Source organism: Lepus europaeus, chromosome 6 (genome assembly GCF_033115175.1).
Source record: "Lepus europaeus isolate LE1 chromosome 6, mLepTim1.pri, whole genome shotgun sequence".
Lineage (NCBI taxonomy): Eukaryota > Metazoa > Chordata > Mammalia > Lagomorpha > Leporidae > Lepus > Lepus europaeus.
The window spans coordinates 85,476,105-85,492,726 of record NC_084832.1 but is presented as its reverse complement, the minus strand read 5'-3'; the positions used below and the strand labels follow the sequence as shown (position 1 = coordinate 85,492,726).

Here is a 16,622-nt window from a genome sequence, read left to right as displayed (position 1 = left end):
AGTTGGCCGCAATGGCCGAGGCTGCATGATCTGAAACCAGGAGTCAGGAGCTTCTTCTGGGTCTCCCACGTGCGTACAGGGGCCCAAGGTCTTGGGCCTTCTTCTACTGCTTTCCCAGGCTGTAGCAGAGAGCTGGATCAGAAGTGGAGCAGCCAGGTCTAGAACCGGCGCCCATATGGGATGCTGGCACTGCAGGTGGTGGCTTGACCTGCTACGCTACAGCACCAGCCCCCAGCCCATTCTCCCGTTCCACCACTGAACTGTATGAAAGTAAGTCTCAGATATCATCCTATACATAAATGTTCAGTATCATACTGGGTTGTTTGATTTTGATTATAGTACATTCCATATATAACTGGGAATTGGTTTGTTAATAGATCATAGAGGAAGGGGATTTGTCCAAGAAGTAACTGGTGTTTGTGGGAGCCTGGCAGTAGTTCTGGTTTTACCATGGAAAAAGTTGTCAGAAGTCCAGACAGCATGGTCTAGGTCAAGGTATATTTAGGCCTTTTTATAACAGAACAGCAAGGACTTAATGTCAGGGCCAGCTTAGCCTTTTTTTGAGCTCATTGTATACCCTGAGATGAGGATCTGAGCTCAGAACCAGAGGACAGAGTTACTTAAGGGCCTTTCTTGTTAGGTTTCATTGGTTTAAACATAAGAATCACTGTCCCCTTGTAATGAGGATAGAGGCAAAGAGGCATTAGATGACCTGATTTAGGCTGGTACAGTTCCCACCAGAGACTCATGGCTGAATGTCAGGGAGTCCTTGTCTCTGCAGGATGGGAATGAGTCAAGTCGTGTGAGTCTGAATTACACCACTGCCTTATCTGAGAGCAGAGTGGAGAGCAAGCTGATGAGCACGTGCCTGCAGCACAGAGACTCCTTCTGCCCAAGAACTGCGTGTCTGTTTCTCACATAGAGGTCCTGTGTGTGTGCAGAGAAGCAACCATTCTACCCAAGAGGTGTTTGGTTCAATGCTTTAGAAAATGAGCTTGTTGATTATCTGGGGCTGTTATTTTCCCATAAGTAAGAAATGGCCATGACAAGTACAGTGTGCTGTCTAGGTGGAACCATGGTTGTCAGTTGCAATTAGATGGGAAGAGTCCAGAATGCCAAGACCTGATTTATTCTGCCTTTTTATTTTTCTGGAAGGCAGGAACCATGTCTCTGTGTGTGCTTCTAAATACTAAACCCATTGTAGCTACTTACTCAGTGCTGAACAAACACTATTTTCACAATCAACTTGAGTGTTTGGTGTTTAACATCTTGTAGTGGTAGCTCAAAGCATCATCAGAGGCACTCAGAAACCATAGGTCCCACTTGAGGAGAGTAAAGAACTTGGCTTAGTATGCCAGGAACTTTCAAGACAGAAAAGTGATTTTTCATTCCTTTATGAGGGTTCTTCAAAAAGTTCTTGGAAAAATGAAGTTAAAACAATAAGTTTGTTTGGTGCAAGACAGTTTTGAAATCTGAACAGTTTTTTCATAGTATGCATTTCCATGAACTTTTTTGAAGACTCCCAGTATGTGGAAAGCACTGTCATTGCTTGTGTCAGTGGGTTTCCATAGAGCCTTTGAGAACGTTATGTGTTGTTCTGAACACCTCTGGCCCATGTTCCTCCTCAGCCTCTTGGACCACTGTTGCTTCTATCTCCACATCTTCTTTGCTCTAAGGCTTTTGGGTTCTTCCTTTGGAGATGATAAATTGTGCACAGCTGAGTGTTTCATGTGGCACCCCCCCTCCCCCCGTTGCCAAAAGCTACTTGCTACCCAGAAGATATTGTGGAAGATAACATAAACTACAAAATGCTTTTACAGCTTAAACGGTACCATCATATAAATTATTATACTTGATATCTGGAACACCTCATTGAGGCAGATTGGATATGTTCAGAGCGGTGTGTCTTGCTCCAAGAGAATGGAAAAGCCAAGACTGTATTTTTGGGGGCAGAGTCTTTACTACCTTAGAAATAGCCCCCACATCCAGTTCCCTTTTTAGTTTGTGAAATAGATGAAGCTTGGGAGGGTGAAACTGCTTTGGGGGAAAGAAAAGCTGAGAGACGAGGTTCTGTCTGGCACATGCAGCATGGCTCTGGCTGGCTAAGCCTGTCAATCCGCGCCTAGGCTATTCCATCTTGAGCCTCTCCCCTCTCTGGAGACAGGACTACGCTGACACAGAGCTCTTGCTTTCCCGGGAGAACGTGGACCAAGAGGCTCTGTTGAACTACGCCAGGGAGGCAGCGGACTTCTCCACACAGCAGCAGCTGCCCTCTTTGGATTTCGCCATCAATCACTATGGGCAGCCTGACGTGGCCATGTTTGACTTCACTTGCATGTATGCCTCCGAGAACGCTGCCTTGGTGCGGGAGCACAACGGACACCAGCTTCTAGTGGCTCTGGTTGGGGATAGCCTCCTGGAGGTGAGTGAGAAGGGTGGCAGCACTTGTTGGTGAGGCAGTGGCGAGGAGCCACATCAGGACTGAATCTCGGTGTCCCCATTGTGGAGGAAGCATCTTCAGCATTGCAAAGCATGGGGAACCTCCTCACAGGAGCTGCACCCACCAGCATGCAGGGTGGATTACAGGACACTGGCAACCCCGACTTGCCAGGTGTGGGTGGGAGCGCTGTGGCTCTTTGTGCCTGCCCCTCTGTGGGTTTGTGAAGTACGGGAGTCTGGTGTCTGAGCAGTCGCTGAACAGTACTGTCAACAGCAAGCTCCTTCTTAGTTCCTCAGTTTAGTTTCCCTCTTTCAAAGGGGATTCATTTTAATTCTTTGTCTTCTGTCTTCTTCATAGCCTTTCTGGCCAATGGGAACAGGAATAGCCCGGGGCTTTCTAGCTGCTATGGACTCTGCCTGGATGGTACGAAGTTGGTCTCTAGGAACAAGTCCCTTGGAAGTCCTGGCAGAGAGGTAATAGGAAGTGACCCTGCCTTTTTTCCATGAAGGATCTGTGAGAAAGTGGCAATTTACTCTGTAGGCAAAACACAAGTCCCCCCTTTTCTTCCTTCTTTAGTCCTGTCTTTATTAAGACTATTTCATAAAATCATAGAAAATTCGAGATTATCTAATCCACCTGTTCTTCTCTTATCCCTTTCCAAATTGAATTGACAAATGGTACCTGAATCTTTATAGACCATTGATTCTTTTATGACAGTTGTAGGAACAAATACTTTGAAATAGTAAATTAGATCCTCTTGTCTTTAAACCAGCAAGACTTAAACTAATGAAAGAAGAGAAGGAATTAAAAGTGATAGAATTAAATAGCAAACATCAAATTGCTTGTAAATGTTTTTCTTACTCATAAATGTCAGATATTTTGAACCAGGTTTTTGCAGTTGAGGTAAAAATCCTAGGATTTGCTTGCTGATAAAGGGCCAATGCCTTGACTAGAGGAACTAGAGAGTGAAAATTTTCTGGATGAAATTGGTAATCAATGTCATTTTACCCTTTTAAATCTGTTGCTTAAAGTATTCTGGATAAATATAGTGTCAGGTTCTTTGTTAATCTGTGATTTGATGTCCTTTTAAAAAAAATAATTTATTAGAAAGGCAGGAAGACAGAGAGACAGACAGAGATCTCCCATTCCCTAGTTTACTCCCCAAATGCCTCCACCAGCCAGTGGAGGCAAGGGCCAAAGCCAGGAGCCAGGAGCTTCATCTGGGTCTCCCATATGGATGGCAGGGGCCCAAACAGTTGAGTCATCTTCCACTGCTTTCCCAAGGCCACTAGCAGGAAGCTGGATCAGAAGTGGAGCAGCTGGGAATTTGAACTGGCACCCATATAGGATGACGGTGTCACAGGCGACAGCTTTACTTGCTACACCACAATGTTGGCTACCACTTGGGCCATCTTCTGCTGCCTTCCCCAGGCACATTAGCAGGAAGCTGGGTCAGAAACAGAGTACCTAGGACTCGAACTGCCACTCCAGTATGGATGTAGGTGTCCCAATCAGTGGTTTAACATACTGCACAACAATGCCAGCCCCTCTCCATCTGTAATTTTCTTAGAAACTAATTGGCATTCTTGAAAAAAATAAAAGCAAAACAGTAAATTAATCATCTTGAAAGATGTCAGGCATTTGTGACTGCCCACAAACATTATGCCTGGTCTTCTCCTTTGTGTTTAGCTAGTCCAGTGCTTGTGGAGTCACCAAGGTGCTAGGTGTGGGAAGCAAGGACTGAGATGGGGTTGGAGGAAACTGATGGAGGATGGGGATTTGTGGTTTGGTGGACTCTCAAAAAATAGAAATATCATGAAGAGGAAGAGAGGTGTTTCAGGTATTTGTCAGTGTGCTGAGTAGATCATTATTTGTTGTTGCAGGGAAAGCATCTATAGATTACTGCCACAGACCACCCCTGAGAATGTGAGCAAAAACTTCAGCAAATATAGTATCGACCCTGTTACTAGGTATCCTAATATTAATGTCAACTTCCTCCGACCAAACCAGGTAAGAACCTTCCAGTACATATAGGCCTATTCTCATGACTGATCAGAACTCTGATATACTGAAGTGTATATAGCCATGTTTGCTGCTAATACCAAACATAAACACACTTTTAGTGATCAATTAGCTGTTGCTCTGAATTGGCAGAAGTGGGTGTCGTTCTCCATCCACAGGTCAGCAGCATGGAGGCATTAGGTGACCTATAGAACGAATATCAAACATGACAAAGACAGTAGCTCCAGGACTTTGTCCCAGGCTCTTAATTCAAACTGCATATTGTAGGGAAGAATGCTTGTTCAGTCATCAGAAACGTGGCTTCCCTTCTGTTACTGGCACTCACATTTGTGACCTGGAAACCTGCATTTCACTTTTTCAGAACTTCAGGGGTTTTTGTTTGTTTTGTTTTAAAAAGATTTATTTATTTGAAAAGCAGAGACACAGAGAGAGAAGGAGAGAGAGAGAGAGGGAGAGATGTCTGGGGAGTGGTTCACTCCCCAGAAGGAGCCAGGAGCTTCATCTGGTTCTTCCACATGGTTGCATGGGCCCAAGCACTTGAGCCATCTTCCACTGCTTTCCCAGGTGCATTAGCAAGGAGTTGGTTTGGAAGTGGAGCTGCTAGGACTCAAATTAGTGCCTATATGGGATGCCAACACCTCAGACAGTGGCTTAACCTGAACCATAGCACCAGTCCCAAAACTTCCGTTTTTCACCTGAAAAATGGAGACAATCATTCCTATCTACTCAAAGTATCATTCTGAGGGCACTTGGAAGAACTTTGAAAGATGAAAACCCTCTCTTAAGTATAAGATGTTATTACTGAGAATGATCTTACAGTAAGAATTAATCTTACAGTAATAATCCTGAGTTCAAAAGTTTTTACATGGCAATCTCTTTGATATATGCGTATTTGTCTATATTATTGTTTAATAATTTTATCCTTCTTTTACCTGAAATTTGCACAATTAGGCCTTTTGTATGTAGGTGTGGTTGAGTTTCTAAAGAGTCCATATTCTGCAGTTAATGGGCAACGATGGTCAACAGAGGCTATTACAGGGGCCTGTATTACTGTATACTCTTCTCTGTTTCTCTATAACCGTACCTCATCCTTACAGAATTTAAAGTCCATCATCATCATAACTTCTGCATAATCTTCACCCAGACTACTTTCACCTTAGTCCTTCTGGTCTTGGGGTCTTTTGTTACTTGGTGTTTATCTGCCTTCTTTTTCACTTTCTGCCAGGTACGCCATTTATATGACACTGGAGAAATGAAAGATATTCATCTGGAAATGGAGAACTTGGTGAATTCCCGAACCACTCCAAAGTTGACTCGCAATGGTAAGTTCTGGTAATGACTTTGTTTAGTGCTGGTTACCTACTCAGAGAAGCCTGTTCTCATGCACTGAGCTGTTACACATGTGCAGAACTGACTGAGGCAGTTTTTACTCTAAGGACATTTTCATCTTGACAAGGGGAGGATGCCGCTAAACCTCTGACAATGCCCTAGACTGGTTCCCCACAACAAAAAGTTGGGAATATGGAGATAAATCACACATGTATATGGGTGCTGGAGATGGGAGAAGAGAGAGAATGTTCTAAGGTTTTGGGGAAGATTTTATGGAAAAAGTAGTGGCATAGCTTGCTCCTATGACATTGCCAGGATATGGTAATAAAGGTAAAAAGTTGTTGCATATTTTGCGTGTCTTGAGGAATCCCTGAGGATTTTTGTGAAGGAAGAGTGACGTTGAGTACTCTCTGTCAGCTCCCTGTAAGATGGACTGGAGAAGGAAATACCAAAGGCAGGAAACCAGTTAGGAATGTGTTGTGGTAGTCCAGCTACAGGTGGTTAAGGCCTAAATCTGGCACTAGTGCTGGGTGGCAAGAGGAGTAGACAACAGAGCATAGTTAGAGGAACTTGGAGTTTGGGGTAAGGTGGGGCCAGGTCCCACTCCAGGCTCTGCTGCTTGTGAAGTGTGTAGCCCTCAGCAGGTTATTGAGCATCTCTGAGCTTTGTTTTCTTTGTCTGTGAAATGACAGTAGCAATGCCTATCTCCCAAAGAGCATGAGGATTCTGTGACATGTATAGTGTGCTATGTTCTCTTTACGCTGCCCAGCATGCAGTGAGTGGTCAGAATGACAACCACTTTGTCACTGCCATTACTAGTTATGTGAGAGAGAATATTGAGCCAAAATCCATAGGCATTGGCCATTGATTGCCCTTTGGGGCAAGAGATAGGTCTTAGTGGATGGAGCTATATCAGTCCAGAAAAAGAAATGGGGCAGTGAGATGGTCTAAGTTCTGTTGGGATGTTTTGAAGTGAGCATGCTGTGGCTCTCAGAGTGGGTATGAGGAGCCACAGGCAGTTGGAAACATCTTTGTTTTCTCAGCTGAGCTGTCACTTTCTTGGAAGTAGAGATGGCATATCTAGTCACTATTATTTCAGAGCCTGAAAGATTGAAGTTGCCCAGTGCATAATGATGGATGGATGAATGGACGGACGGACGGACAGACTCAGGAGGCATCTGAATAAAATTAGTCTCTGAGCCAAGAGATAGCACCAGGAGTAGCTCTGTGTGTAGCTTTGGAATACATTTTACCTGTGAATGACTTAAATGAAACTGTATTTAGCTTGATTGAGTACAAGCTAAATATTTTCAGCCATCTTAGTAAGGGAAAACTCTTTTCTTAAACATAAATAGGAGTCTACAGATTCTTTCAAATGCTCCATAAGAGCTTTTGATGTGATTAAAAGAAAGGGATTTTATGAAGGCTGTTTGGATTTTAGACAATATTTCAATGAACGGAAAAACCTTTAAGTATATATATTTGCCTATTCAGTTTTTCCAGAAGTGGTAACTTGTAACATAGGGAGCCACACGTGGTCCAGAGTCCTTGGCTTTCTTGGCATTATAGCCCTGCAGAGTTTCTCCACTTGGCAAATTGCTTGGAACCTTGGAAAACGTAAGAGCAAGGTTTTGTTTGCTTTTGGCCTGATGTGCTGCTGGATAGAATGAACCTTTCTCATCTTGTCTCCCCAGTGTTACTTTGTAAGGACAAGGCTTCCTCAGCCAGCTGCCCAAGTGGCTCCCCAGGAAACTCCTAGAACTGCAGCCACTAAGGGTGACAGCTCAGCAGGTGGCACTCTTTTGTTTCTTTCAGTGTCCAGCAGTACCTAGGAGAGTACTAGGTCCAGCATGAATAGGTTGGATTGCTCTGTATGTGACTTAGCATCCTGTTAAGGGGATGGACACTGACCTCAGAATCTGGATAACTTGGTAGTTTCTTATCTACATGAAATTCCACCATCATGATACCATTTATATAACTGTATTCCTCATTCCTTGTTCCTTTCTTTTAAAAACTAGTAATGGCTGTTCCATACCCTCTGTTCAGTCACTTCTCAAACTGGATATGTGCACTGCAAAGAGGATCCTGTCAGTGTTACCAGGTGACCACACTTCCAGAAATAATTTTTGTTGTTGTTTTAGAATCTGTAGCTCGTTCGAGCAAACTCTTGGGTTGGTGCCAAAGGCAGACAGATGGCTACGCCGGAGTGAATGTGACAGATCTCACCATGTCATGGAAAAGTGGCTTGGCCCTGTGTGCCATTATCCATAGGTATCGTCCCGACCTGATGTAAGTTTTGACTAAGCTTTGTTGTTTTATTTTGTATCCCCCAAATATCTCAGAGCACTCTGGTCTCATTTTTTCTAGAATGAGGTACACAGTGAGATACCTTCTCTAGAAGTCATAATACAACTCCATGTGTCAAGCATTATATAGCTCAACCCAGAAATTATCAGCTGCATTTTTTAAATCACAGCGTTCATAAGGTCAAAATGGTTTTGACATCCACCTGGGCCTATTAACTTCACACAAGGGAAAAAACTGTTAGCCCCTAGGTGAACTCTTCATTTTGTCCAGCTACCTCTGAAATGCTTTTGGCTGCAAGGCAGACATGGTTAGAACATTTAGCCACTCCAGGTAAACATGTCACTACCAAGAAAATGAAAGCAATGAATATTTCCCCAATTTATCATGGTTCATTGGCATATTTTCTTTGTTTTAAATTGCGTTTTCTTGCAAACATACTCTGTCAAGTCCAGGAAACTTGTGTTATATTACCCATGTGTACCAGTAACATCTCCTATTTTGGCTATTCTTCATTCACCTGTCTTCAGTCAGTTCATTGGGATGACCTTCCGTCTGCTGTGGTGACCAGTGCACTCAGATTTCCCCCAGAGGCATTTGTTACCGTGGAAGCCAAACAAAAAGATTCAGAAACAGGAGTTGAACATGTTGAATTACTTTGGCTGCCTGTCCTTTTTATCACTTAAGGGCCCAATTTTTGTTTGTTTTGTTTTAATGATTGCCTAAGGAATTCTAAATGACACGGTTGCTATTCATGTGATGGTTACAAACTAATGAGGCAAGAGCTTATAAAAACAGCCTTGCATGGTGTGGATTCAAAATGGGGATTCTGATTTACTTGGATAAAAGTGAGAGACCTCAGGTGCACCTGTCCTTGGCTCATCTAGAAGCTGGTAAAAAGTAAATGAAAATAAGGCTTATTATTCCCACCAAAGAAGGGAAGCAGCTCAAGAAAGATTATGACCAAAAAAGAGGAAAATAAAAATATGACACAGAACTATTTTAGATGATGGGCCTGTTGGGGTGGGTGTTTGCTTTATCAGTTAAGACACCACTTGGGATGCCCACATCACATATCAGAATGGCTGAGCTCTAGTCCCAACTCTGCCCCTAATTCCAGCTTCCTGCTAATGTACACCATCGGAGACAGCAGGTGGCTCAAGCAGTTGGGTCCCTCCCACCTACACGGGAGACCAGGTTTGAATTCCTGGCTCCTGGCTTTGCCCTGGCCTTTGTGGGCATTTGGAAAGTGAGCCAGTGGATGGGAGATCTCTGTCTCTGTTTTTCATTTGTTTTGCCCTCACCGTGTGTGTGTGTGTGTGTGTCTTTGCCTTCCCAGATAAATAAAGAAAAAGAAAAGAAGATGGACCAGCTAATCAGTTTTTCTTTCAAAGGAAAGGCAAAGGGAAAAAAAGATGAAGACAGGATTAGTTGAGGGCAACCTGGTAGATGATGTTGACTGGTGAATGTGGGGCAGAGAAAGTTCATTCCTGATAGAACAGACCAGTTGTTGCCTGGAAAAAGTCTAGGGGAATTATTCAAAACACAAAGCAGTAGGTAGGGAATTTGGCTCTGGTTAGACTATGGTGATTTCATTCAGGAAGAGTCTTCATAGTTGAATAGCTCTAATCTTCAAGGAAAATAAATTTTAAACAATTAAAGTACAGCAGGCTCAGTAGGTTAGCATAAAATAAGGACTGTCTAGTTAATCTGAAATTACCTAAAGAATTCTATCAGTCTTTACTCTGAATAGCAAGAAGCTTATTAAAACATTTCCCCAGTAGGAAATATCATTCATCTAAATACTTGGGAAAACTCAGGAAATTTAGCAATGGAAAATTTTTTAAGGAAGGTTTTGGAACTTCCCCTCACAGAGAAAGCTGAGTAAGGTTTACCAGAGCTGATCTAGTACAGCAGCAGTTGGTAAGGTCCAAGGCCACCAGATCTGATAGTCCTAATCCCTTGGGAACAATCTGATCCAAATAGGATTCTTATCATTATTTACTGCCATTTATCATATATAGATGACACACAAAGTGCAAGAGCATGCATATAAAAATTAGGTTCCTTTCTTGAGCTTACATACTAGTAAGATTTGTGTTACCAAAAACATGAGTTTTTCAACTTCTTCCCCCTTTAGTGGGTAGATCTTTAATCATTTCTTCTTGAGAATACTTTTCATGTCCTTAATGAAAGGGAAGAGACCAAGGGGCTCGATCTCAAATGTCCATAATATCTGCTCCCTGGATTTTAGCCTCAAGTCTGAGAAGTGATGATTCCGTGATATTTTGTTTTCTTGTTTGAGGGCAGTTACCTGTCTTGATACACTGTCCTTGTCCTGTTTCTCAGAGATTTTGATTCTTTGGATGAGCAGAATGTGGAGAAGAATAACCAGCTGGCCTTCGATATTGCTGAGAAAGAACTGGGCATCTCTCCCATCATGACAGGCAAAGAGATGGCCTCCGTGGGGGAACCTGACAAGCTGTCCATGGTGATGTACCTGACTCAGTTCTATGAGATGTTTCAGGACTCGCTCCCTGCCAGTGGTAAGGCCTGCTGGGCGCTGGTGTGCAGGGCCTCCATCTCTTGCTGCCTGTCTCTTCTTTTCTTCCAGCTGCATCCTTCATCAGTACTACTGACAGCAAACCTGAGCTTCCCTTGTGTTTCCTGTTTGTTGCTTTTCTCTTCTCTAGTTGTGTAATCTTGGGCACTCCCTCTTTCCCCAGTCCCTCTCTTAAAATCTGTGTGTTAAAAATCATTCTTATTCAAACTTTTTTTTTAAAAAGTATTTATTTATTTGGAAGGCAGGGTGACAGAAAGAGAGTGGGAGAGAGACAGTGAAAGAAAGATCTCCCATCCACCGGTTCACTCCCCAAATGGGTGCAAAAGCCAGCGCTGGGCCAGGCTAATGCCAGGAGGCAGGGACTCCATCCTGGTCTCCCACATAGGTGGCAGAGACCCAAGCACTTGGGCAGTCCTCTGCTGCCTTCCCAGGCATATTAGCAGGAAGCTGGATCAGAAACAGAGTGTCTGGGATTTGCCAAATTTCTGTTCTTTTTCTTGTGTCTTATCTCTTGCATACTTGGCTTTTTGGCATAATTCAGCGCTGTGGATAGACATCCTTTTTCTTGAGATTCTCTCTTGTGAGCTTCTGTGATCTGTTACCATACTCGGTACATTCTCCTTCTTTCTTCTATTAGTGTTCCTCCCCCGGTTCATCTTTCTACTCCTACATCTTAGTGTTTCCCAAAAATCTTTAAGCCCTCAGCCTGATGCCTCATTCTGTCATAGTGCTACAGATAATAATTATTTTCATTTATTGCCCCTTGAAGTAAATGTGGCATAATGTTTAAGAGTGACCATAGTGGCAGCCTTGGGTCTATATCCCAGCACTTTGTTTGACCTTAGAGAAGTTAGTAAATTTCTCTACAGCTTAGTTTCCCAATGTATAAAATGGGAATGATTTATGTAATCACATTATGATATGCTAAGAAGAATGTTTGACAAATGGAGCCACTTAACAAATATTGGCCTTGTATTAGTTTCAATTACTATTTTTAAAATTACTGTTGTTACTAACAACATTGGAGTCCACAGAGTTGATGGTACTATCCGTCCAGTGTCTCCCAGGCCATGTATTATGTGGCTTCTCCTGAGCAGATGTATAGTTCTTATGACAGAAACCCACAGCTCCAACACTGATGTTGCTGCTCTGGGAGGGCCTGTGGCATAGCAGAGAACACAGCATCTGCATACACTGAAACCCATGACCCTGAGTCACATACCTCTGCTTTCCTCTCCATCTTGCTCTAACCCTGATCAGCAGATTCCAGCTTTTGAATAGCAAAAGCGCAAGTGTTTATAACTGAAGTGGACTGGGGGAAAGAAAGTTGTTTTTGTTTATGTGGATGGAAAAGAGGAGACTCAATGTCCAAACCCAAAGGTGTCTTTCCTTTAAGAAGTCTCCTACTGAGACCCACAAGCTTCCCACAGAGTTGAGGAACCTTTAGAACTCTTGAAGGTCTCATGATCCTCCTGCAAGGCTGAGTAGTTGCAATCAAGACTTTGCAGTGCCCTCCAGCCTACCCTTGAGTTGTGCTGATTTCTGTTCACAGACACTTTGGACCTGAATGCTGAGGAGAAAGCAGTCCTGATAGCCAGCACCAAATCCCCCATCTCCTTCCTGAGCAAACTGGGGCAGACCATCTCCCGGAAGCGTTCTCCCAAGGTGTGCAGGAGTCTTTTTGTTGGCTGCAAAGCTTATTGGTAAGGTGTAGTGACTGGAATAATGCATATCACTTCTCCCTTGGTACAGGATAAAAAGGAAAAGGACTTGGATGGTGCTGGAAAGAGGAGAAAGACTAGTCAATCAGAGGAGGTAGGATTCATCTGGGTGATTATACTCTTTATGCTTTAAACCCTTCCCGAATTGCTATTGCTACACCTTTTCATACACATCCTTTATGAGAATTTCCTGGCGCAGATGCTTTTCTGTGGATTCTTGCCTTTGTTTAATTTTCCAGAGAGCATGAGGGGAACATATGCATGTGTGTACTCAGTCCTTCTTGTCTTTTTGGAATCGCACATTTGGCAAAGTGTAGTGGCCTTCCTGGGATGTGACAATACCAGCACAAGTCTGAGTATATCTGTTTTGCCCTGTGTGCCAAAGTCTTGCTGACTCCATTTGAAGGTCAGAGAGATGTTAAGCTCAACCTAAAGTATAACTCCCAGCCTCTGTGCTTGGTACTGACCGTGCCTCCTTTGAGGGAGGTTTTGGGAAAGCCTCCTGTCACCAATTCTGATCCTTGAGTGTTTGGTGTTCATCAGGAGGAAGCACCCCATGGCTACAGAGGAGAAAGACCAACACTGGTGAGCACTCTGACAGACAGGAGGATGGATATTGCCATTGGGAACCAGAACAAAGTGAAGTACATGGCAACTCAGCTGCTGGCCAAATTTGAAGAGAATGCACCCCCACAGTCCACGGGCATAAAGAGACAGGTAGGTCCCTTCTGCTTCCTCACTCATCCAGGTTTGGGCAGGTGAGACAGTAGGGAGTGATCTTTTCAGTCACAGATCCCTGGATTCATGGGCAGGACTGGTGTCTGGCTTCCTTGTGTCTAGCAGTGGCCAAGGTGAGCATGTTACAGGCTGATCTTAGGTGTCTGGGGCTAAGTTATCTTCAGCACTCAAGTGTGAAGTATCTAACAGATGCAGCAGAGGGACCTAAGAAATGTGTACCCATATCTACTTATCTATACTTACATACTTAGGTGTGTATATACACACTTAAGCTATCTGTACTTAGGTATATTTTCACATACACACACACATTTAAATTGTACAAGAAGTATATTGACTGAAAATGCTGAGAAGTATAGTAAAGGTAATTAAGGCACCTCTAATTCTGTTAATATTATGCTGTATTTCTTTCTGCTTTTTTTTTCCAATGTGTTCCTTTTTTTGTAGCTGAGATCATTCTTAGTATTTACTTTTTTTTAAAGGATACCTATTTTGAGTGTTTGCTAAACCCTGAGAAACAATCTATTTATTTATTTTTAAAGATTTATTTATTTATTTGAAATGCAGAGTTACAGAAGAGAGAAAGAGAGTGAAAGTGAGATCTTCCATCTGTTGATTCATTCCCCATGCGGCTGGAGCTCAGCTGAACCAATGTCAGGAGCCAGGAACTTATTCTGGGTCTCCTATGTGGGTGCAAGGGCCCAAGGATTGGGCCATCCTCCTCTGCTTTCCCAGGCATGTCAGCAGGGAGCTGGATCAGAAGTGGAGCAGCTGAAACTTGAACTGGCGCCCTTATGGGATGCTGGCACTGCAGAAGGCAATTTTACACACTACACCATAGCACCGGCCCCAGGATACACTTTTCTATTCTGTTTTTCATTTAATTTTAGACATATTCTATGTTGTTCCACACTCTTATAAGCATATTCCATGGTGTGTAGGTACCATGCTTTTCATAACTTTTGTTCTAGTGTTGGATATTTCAGTTATTTTTCATCTTTCATGATAAAACACAGAGGTAAACATTCTTGTGGTAAGGATCCTCCCATGTGTTACAGGTGATTTTCGTAGGATATTATCAAGAATATGAACATTTTGGGACCTACATTGCACTCCTGGAAGTTGTGTTTGAGAGTGCTAGGATGGGAGCATTTGACTTGAGATGCTCTATTAGGTCTCATTTTCCCCATTGCTTGTCTAAAAGTCACTAAGACTTCTTAACAAGAGGAGGGCTGAGATTTTGATATTCACACTGAAAATTTCTAGAGCATCCAGGGGACTGGGAACCACTTTCTTTGTTCTCTTTTTTTCTTCATCTTCTCCACACTTATCAACCATTGTTCCTATGGACCAGGATGGTAGGGGAGACTGACTTTGCCCATGCCTGACCATAACTAACTCCTTCCTGCTTCTAGTCTTCGCTTATTAGTCTTTGCATCCAATCTTTTCATGCTGTGACCCACAGGAAAGATGATCCCATTGGTTGGGAAACACTGGAGGTTGCCCAGAGGCCTCAGAAAGGCTGGATTGCATTCCAATAGGGAAGATGCTTCCAAGGCGAAGTCGCTTTCCTCATTTCCTCATTTACAGGGCAGGGATTAGATTTCCAAATTAGAATTAGTGGTGTAGATTCAGAGCATTGAGCTTGGGCAAAGGATAATGAGATTGTGGTTTCTATTTCCTTTTTGTTTTTCTTTTCTCTTTTTCAGCACTTTCTTTTGGTTTAAGGGAGGCAAATCTCTAGGGATTAATTCAGCCTCCTTCCCCCGCAGTTCATACAAGGGTACTTCAAAAAATTTGTGAGAAATGGAATTTAAAAGTAAGTTAATTTTGGTGCAGCCAAGTTTTGTTTTGTTTTGTTTTGTTTTGACAGGCAGAGTGGACAGTAGAGAGAAACAGAGAGAAAGGTCTTCCTTTTTGCCGTTGGTTCACCCTCCAGTGGCCGCTGCGGCCGGTGCACCACGCTGTTCCGATGGCAGGAGCCAGGTGCTTCTCCTGGTCTCCCATGGGGTGCAGGGCCCAAGGACTTGGGCCATCCTCCACTGCACTCCCTGGCCACAGCAGAGAGCTGGCCTGGAAGAGGGGCAACCAGGACAGGATCGGTGCCCCGACCGGGACTAGAACCTGGTGTGCCGGCGCCGCAAGGCGGAGGATTAGCCTAGTGAGCCGCGGCGCCGGCCGGTGCAGCCAAGTTTTAAAATCTATGCATAATATTTTTTAATATGATTTTTTTTCATGAACTTTGTGAAGACTCTTGGATGCATGGATTTCTAAATTTATTTTATTTTTTTTAGCCTTCTATCTGAGAGACAGAGAAAGAGAGCGAGCTCCTATATTCCACTTCACTACCCAAATGCCCACAACAGCAGGGGCTGGGGCAGACTGAAGCCAGAGCTAGGAACTCAAATCCAGATCTCCCCTGTGAGTGGCAGGAGCCAATTACTTGAGCCATCACACTACTGCCCTCCCAAGGTCTGCATTGATGGGAAGCTGGAGTCAGGAATCAGAGCCCAGAATTGAACCCAGGCTCTCTGATATGCTATGTGAGCATCTTAATCACTAGGCTAAATGCCCACTCCAAAATAAACATATATTTTACTCATTTTTTCCATGAACTTTTTGAAGTGCCTTTTTAGATGTGTGTCTGTCCCTCCATCAGTACCTTTTTCGTGTCTTCCCCTCCCTTAATGTATTTTATTTTGTTTTGTCTCCATGTCCTGTCCCTCTCTTATTCTTGGCCTGTGTGTCACAGCCGACACAAGAGCGTGGGGTCAGCCATCCGTCCTGCTGCCTGCCTGAGCAGGGCCGCCCTGCTCCCATCCCCCAGTGGAAACAGGTAAAGGAACTGCTCCATACTAACATGGGGGCTGCCACCCCAGGCCCTGCCACCTTGCCTGTTCTCCTGGGTTAGCCAGCAATTCAGGCCTGTGCTTATAAATCCTAGCTCACAAGTGTGGGAAGGCTCTGTGCTCATTTGAGCACTGACTCTGGAAGAATACTTGACAGGTAATGCTGACTAGCTCCCATGATTTGTTTAATTCCTTGGGATTTGAGAAACCAGTTACAAGAGCAGACTGTTCATTTGGTATTGAAAGTAACTGAAGTAATGTGCTACGGTGTACAAATACCTTCCCCTTAGGGGTTTTGCTATTGTAATGTCTGTCCCAGGTTGATGTGTTTGCTAGTTGTGTGTATTCATGACCACCAGGCCTGAGAATTGGGGTGCAATAGCCTAGCACATTCAATAAGAAAATATTCTTGAGCTATAATTTTTGTTTCACACTCTGGTCAGAGACATCCTTTGGTACTTCTTGTTTTTTTTTTTTTTTTTTTTTTGTAGACATTTAAAATACTCTTTTAGGAAATTTTCACTAAAACCTATGCAGGATCTCCCAGAAGAATGCCTATCCTAAGCAGTGCAGAACATAGAGCATGAACTGGCCCTGGCTTTTTGATGGAAAACTGTTAGGGGGTTGAAGGCCTCCACTTTTTTTTCACGTGT

General features: G+C 43.5%; 1 protein-coding gene across 7 annotated transcripts in view; it reads left to right on the top strand.

Moving 5' to 3' along the window:
• The window catches only part of MICAL3 (microtubule associated monooxygenase, calponin and LIM domain containing 3), a 215,964-nt gene that overhangs the window by 108,100 nt on the left and 91,242 nt on the right, over positions 1 to 16,622 (top strand). For 6 of the 7 annotated variants that reach the window (XM_062194465.1, XM_062194470.1, XM_062194468.1 and 3 more), the window contains exons 8-17: positions 2,165 to 2,422; positions 2,798 to 2,913; positions 4,324 to 4,450; positions 5,688 to 5,784; positions 7,936 to 8,083; positions 10,448 to 10,644; positions 12,214 to 12,326; positions 12,414 to 12,476; positions 12,926 to 13,099; positions 15,873 to 15,956. In XM_062194465.1, coding sequence (XP_062050449.1) covers positions 2,165 to 2,422; positions 2,798 to 2,913; positions 4,324 to 4,450; positions 5,688 to 5,784; positions 7,936 to 8,083; positions 10,448 to 10,644; positions 12,214 to 12,326; positions 12,414 to 12,476; positions 12,926 to 13,099; positions 15,873 to 15,956 — 1,377 coding nt within the window. The remainder of the gene's footprint in view (positions 1 to 2,164; positions 2,423 to 2,797; positions 2,914 to 4,323; positions 4,451 to 5,687; positions 5,785 to 7,935; positions 8,084 to 10,447; positions 10,645 to 12,213; positions 12,327 to 12,413; positions 12,477 to 12,925; positions 13,100 to 15,872; positions 15,957 to 16,622) is intronic. The other variant, XM_062194469.1, reaches the window with a different exon arrangement.